This window comes from Bos javanicus, chromosome X (assembly GCF_032452875.1).
Source record: "Bos javanicus breed banteng chromosome X, ARS-OSU_banteng_1.0, whole genome shotgun sequence".
NCBI lineage: Eukaryota > Metazoa > Chordata > Mammalia > Artiodactyla > Bovidae > Bos > Bos javanicus.
Window position 1 is genome coordinate 87,395,988 of NC_083897.1, and position 6,000 is coordinate 87,401,987.

At 32.6% G+C, this 6,000-nt stretch overlaps 1 protein-coding gene across 1 annotated transcript in view; it reads left to right on the plus strand.

The window, feature by feature from the left end:
* RP2 (RP2 activator of ARL3 GTPase) overlaps window positions 1-5,739 on the plus strand; it is a 46,365-nt gene extending 40,626 nt beyond the window's left edge. The window contains exons 4-5 of the mRNA XM_061409876.1: window positions 504-589; window positions 2,027-5,739. Of these exons, the coding sequence (XP_061265860.1) occupies window positions 504-589; window positions 2,027-2,110 (170 nt within the window). The 3' untranslated portion in view covers window positions 2,111-5,739. The remainder of the gene's footprint in view (window positions 1-503; window positions 590-2,026) is intronic.
* Window positions 5,740-6,000: the final 261 nt, after the last annotated feature.

The following is a 6,000-nucleotide window of genomic DNA, read 5'->3' on the forward strand; positions in this document are numbered from 1 at the left end:
AAAACACTTTCAGATGATCATGACTTTTGGTACCTGGCCTCAATTCCTACTTGGCTTAGCTTCATTATTGGTGGCCCAAAACTTGGCTGTAAGTAGGAGAGTTGGAAGAAAGACTGGCTGCCTGGCAAAATGACTTGAATAGCTTTTGATCTTATTTGTCATTTTATCAGCTATTTTTTTGTACTGCTAAATGGGTGGACTTTTTATGGTTTTCATAGAAGAATGAAAACCAGAAAAGCCAGACTATTTACAACACTTAAAAATGTGACACTAGACCTGTAATGGCACTGAAGCTACTTGTCATGTGATGAAACTCTATGTTAATTTGTTTTATGATTAGAGTAAAAGTAGCTGAAGTGATGTGTCCTATCTATCTACTCTCTTCTTTCTTTTCTCTTACCCCCAAAGAAAAGGCTGTAGATTTTTCAAGGAAGAATAAGAAGATTAATTTGAGAATAGATTTGTGTTCATGATAAGACAACACTTCCTGGGTTTGCTTATAGGTCCTGTTATTGCCTTGGAGTTCAATGGAGATGGCGCTGTGGAAGGATGTCAACTTATTGTCAACGAGACATTCAAAGGGACCAAGGTACAAGATACTATTGACTATATTTCAGTCGAACCTTTCATTTCCTTCTCTTTTCATTACAATTAAATAGTACTTTTAGCACATCATGATTTTTAAAACTTTTGGTAAACAATCGAGAACTAAGCTTTGGTTTTTCCTTGCCAAACTGAAATTTTAATAGCTTAAAAATTCACAAAGTGTCTACGTGTTAAAAATCTCAATCATACGTGTTTCTAAAGTCAAATGTCTCACCAAATGTCTCTTCCTTTTTAAAAAATAGTGATATGTTGGGACTTCCCTGGCAGTCCAATGGTTAAGAATCTGTGCTCCCAGTGTAGGCAGCATAGGTTTCATCCCTGGTCAGGGAACTAAGGCCTCACAAGCCGCACAGTGTGGCAAATAAATAAAAATAGTGATATGCTGAAAATGTTACATTTCTAAGATTGTATACTTTAAATGGACAAGCCTATTGCTCAGTGTTCACTTTTATTTGCTTCAGTAATACTTCATCAAAACTTGAGCTATATCTAGAAATCATTACATGTAGATGTTGATGAGTCTAAGAATTTCAAATTTTTACTTAATATAGCTTAGAAACAAACATATAAGAGGATTAAATGAGTATATGTAACTTTTTTTATAAATATCTGAGAGGAAACGTTTGGTTTTGTAGTCTGATTTAGCTTATGGGCCTTTGAATTTGCATAATTTGAAGTACTTTGTCTTTTGTCTCATTTGATCATTGCACAAGTACTTAGGGAGAGGGCAAATATAATCAGATTGAATGGAAAAGGAAACAGAGAGAAAATGTTTATATGATTTGGAGCTTTTAGATCTGAATAAGTTATAGATTATCTAATCCAACTTTCTCATTTTACAGATGTGGAAATGGAGCCCAGAGAGGTTGATTAAATTGTCAGCATCATTCAGCTAGTTATGATAAAGATAAATAGAACTCAGGTCTCCTCTGATTTCTGGCAGACATTTATAAAAAACTGTTTTTGAAGGGTTCTATTGAGTACTGCTTTGTTGATGTTTGGAAAATAGTTAATTTAAAATTAGTAAAATATCTTTAGCAGCTTTGAAAAAAATAATCTCAAATTTTGCTTCTTGGTCTATTGAGATTCTTATTAGAAAATAGAAGAAATTAAGAGTTCTTTACATAAATCTCTTTATTCAGTAGCTTTCATAATATTGGTTTACATGTTTTAAAAACTGAAATTCCAAGAGTAGTAAAATAAAACCAAAGCATTATAAAGCAAAGACTTTAATTATATCATAAATGCTTTTAAAAGAGCTGTATTTACATCATAGCTAATTGAAACTATACTGCATGAATTCTACAGAAAATCCAGAATTTCTTTTAAATAGCAAGCTTTTGACTGTTTTGTGGAGGATGTGGGCTTTGGAATTTGGGGATTACTAATATGTTATTTTTTTCTCTTACATTTAACATAGATATTTGTATCAGAAAGCAAGGAGACGGCACCTGGAGATGTAGACAGCTTCTACAATTTTGCTGATATACAGATGGGAATATGAAGTGCAATGAGGAACCAAGGGCTTCGTATTAAGCCCTTTTCAATTTGTGTGTTAGCAATGGGTTTTTTTTTAAACTGATGCTAAAATTGTTAAAGTCATTTTTTAAATAAATTGTTGAATACTGCATCATTTATGTGAGATTCGGAAAGAGTTCATTTTAAATTAAGTAGTTTTAATCAGCTTAAAAACCATTTAACCCAGTTCAGTGAGCTTGTAGGTTTTCTCTGCATATGATACTGTTATTAGAAAACAGAAGTGACTAGCAGTTCATTATTTTAATCCTAATTAAACATTCTTTCAAATCTCTAATTTACACTTTACTCAGTACTCTATAATACTTGTTTGAGAATATCTTCCATTTTCTTTTTTAATTTAGAAGGATTCCTTACTAGCTGATCAGTTAAAATGAACCTGTGTACATTTTTCTTGTATACATATCCAGTTAAATATTTGCTTCCTAGTTCCATAATATGGAAAATGAGATTTTGTGTACAGAGTTGACCTAATACTTTGTAAATTCAATTTTTTAATTAATAGGTATTTGATAACCAGTTTTGCAAGTAGCTCATGTTGGTATAACTGTTTAAAGACTACTTTAAACAGTTGTGAGTAGTATGCTTATTTGAATATATTCCACATTGTTTATTTTTTGAATAAAACTGTTAAATGACTCTTCTGCTTCCTGGTAGGAAAAGGTATATGGAATAATGAAACTATAGAAGCCCAATCACCAGCAGTTCACAAAGGTGATTACCGTTTTATCAACTCTTATGAGCTATTAGAATTAAAACAAAACCTTGCAGCATTTTTAGGTAAGAATACTTAAGCATCTTGATGAGTTATGCAGATTGTTAAGAAGCTAGATAAATTCCTATCAATCAATGTTCAAGTCTGGTAAAAATTATTTTGGTTGCTTTAAAGCATTATTTTCCAAATCAACCTGAACGTAATAATTTACCAGGGGGCAGGAGGGAGCTACTTGTTTAAAAATCCACATTCTTGGACCAGTCCTTAGGTGCATTGATTCAGTGCCCAGGGAAAACTGATTTAAGAGGGTTGTTGTAACAGAAAGTAATCAGAAGATTTTGATAGGTTGATCTTGTGAGAAGGGACTGAACCTGCCATCTGCATCACGTGCTGTGTGCCTAGTTACTCAGTCGTGTCTGACTCTTGCAACCCCATAGACTATAGCCTGCCAGGTTCCTCCGTCCATGGCATTTCCCAAGCAAGAATGCTGGAGTAAGTTGCCATTTCCTTCTCCATACAGAGTAGCTAATTGGAAGTTAGCTTTCCTAGGTCTATTTTTAAATTTAATTCTATTTTGATAAAACTAAGACTGAAAAAAATCACTTGCAAAAATTCCTCTTACAATTGTTACTAACAATTTATTTTCATGTTTAAACTCTTTGTGGATATTTTCAGATTCATTTACAACTACTGTATTGTATGTCCAATGTTCAGAAATAATACATTAAAAGACTTTTCACTTTAAACTAATAAGTAATGTTGACCACCTACCCTGTGCCTCACCTGTATTAGCATCATATCATTTCAGTCTTTTATAAGAGCATTCTATATTACATAACCTCTCATTAAAATCAAAATGATTTTATAAGATGCAAATAAAAATCAGTGATGGATTTAATATAATTTTGATCATAATTTACAAATTAGCTTTGCCAAATAGTGGTCAGAGGGCATTAATTTTTCTCATAGGTAAGCTAAATTAAGCATATTCTTTCTGATCATAATTATATTATTAAATCTCATTATTCACAGTTTTAAAAATCATAATACTTTTTGTCTTCCAAAAATATAGTACAATGTTATGCAATGCTGTAGACTGAGTTCTTTATCTATGGTATTTTAGCAAAAACTCAGGAATATTACATATAAGGCAGATGTTAATTTAAAAATTTCCACTAAATTTTAGTGTCTATTAACCAAAGCCTAAAATTTTATACTCTTCAGTTAGGTAAGAGCTTTTACCCAGATTTAACTTGTCTTTTAGGACAGTTCTTGTTTCTGAATGTTTGAAAAGATTTTAAAAAATAAGTAGTACTATGGTTGTTGTTTCTATCACCTTAAACCTTGATTATAATTAGTATTATACATTTTACTTCTGAATGGCTTTTGAATTCATGCAAATGTATTAGCAATGAAAACTTAGTAATTTTATTAAGTTATAGATATTTGACATTATATTAGCTTATTTCTCTTGTGTCAATAGTACTGCTTTTTACTTCTATATATTTGTGTCTAGCTTTTGTATGTAATTTATCTAGTGTTTATAAAATGTGATTTGTAATAAATATTGTCAAAATGAAAATAATTTAACACCAATTTTTGAAGAGCACTTCTATAGTATAAATTTATTCATATGTGTACCAAAATTTGATCATGACACAACTTTTTTAATGATAAAAGTAAAATACAGTGGTCTAATCTGTCTTATATTAGTGAGAAATGAACTGTATGCCATGTTGTGTGTACAAAGCTCTCTGGAGAAATGCAGAGGAAGTAGAAAACTTATTTTAATCTGAGGAATTTCCAGTATCATGTTCCCTTTGTTAAAAGATACATTTTGTTATGATTGAATACTTACTAAGATTAGGCATGTTTTTCTTCCATACTTGAGAAAATAGCAAATTGTGACATACTTTCAGATTTATTCAAGTAGACCTTATTTTTAAATTACTACCAAATTTACCAGCCTTTCTATCTAGCTTCTCCCTCTCCCAGCCCATAAATCAGATAAACTTCAGATTGGTGAGTTTTTTAAATAACATTTATTATTATTATTTCTATGTATAAAGCTTCTACATGTACATTTAGAGCATTTGGGGGAAAAAAACAGAACTGTACAAGACAGCAGCAAAAATTACTTCCTGCTTATTGGATAATTCTTGCTGTGCTGAGTTAAAATTTTTTTTCTCATTTTTAACTCTATTTTCCATAGGAAGAGAAGATATTGTAATTAGGGTATGATTCTCCTTCAAAATCCATTCTAGAAAATATTTCATCCTTTAAAAGTATAATCTTAAAAAGTCAAATTTCATTTTAATTTTAGTAATGAAAACTCTTTTGTGAAAATCGTTTTGGGTTTCTTTTTTGGTAGAGTGTTTGAGGAGGGGAGATGACCCCCCTGGTGAAGGGAATGGCTACCCACCTTAGTATTCTTGCCTGCAGAATTCCATGGACAGAGGAGCCTGGTGGGATACAATCCAGGGAGTCACAAATAGTCGAACACAACTAAATGACTAACATACTTCATCCACACCTTAAAGTTGGAGAAGCTTTGTCCTAGACTATTGGCTCCTCAAGCGCTAAAATCAAGGCTTAGAAACCTTTGTATTCATAGAGAGTAGCTTAGGGTCCAGTGAAAGTTGCTCAGTTGTGTCCTACTCTTTGTGACCCCATGGATTTACAGTCCATGGAATTCTCCAGGCCAGAATACTGGAGTGGGTAGCCTTTCCCTTCTCCAGGGGATCTTCCCAACCCAGGTATCAAACCCAGGTCTCCCACATTGCAGACAGATTCTTTACCAGCTGAGCCCCAAGAGAAGCGCTTAGGGTCCAGTAATGTGATCATTATTACATTTAATAAATGTTTCTGATTGAATGAAATAATCCAGTGCTTCATTCTATTAATTCTTTATCAGATCTTAGTCTTTCCTGTAATTCCTCTCTTCACATACTCTCCTTGATTGGCTTTGGAATAAAAACATTATACAGTGTTTACTCCCTGCTCCCTGCCCCCGTGTTTTGTGTTGAAATAGTAACCAGGGTCTCTGCCCACTGAGGCTCCTAGGGAGCTTTAAGAACATCAGTGGTATGCATTGTAAACAGATAAGAGCACAGCAGTTTCTGACTTAACTTTTCATCTGATGT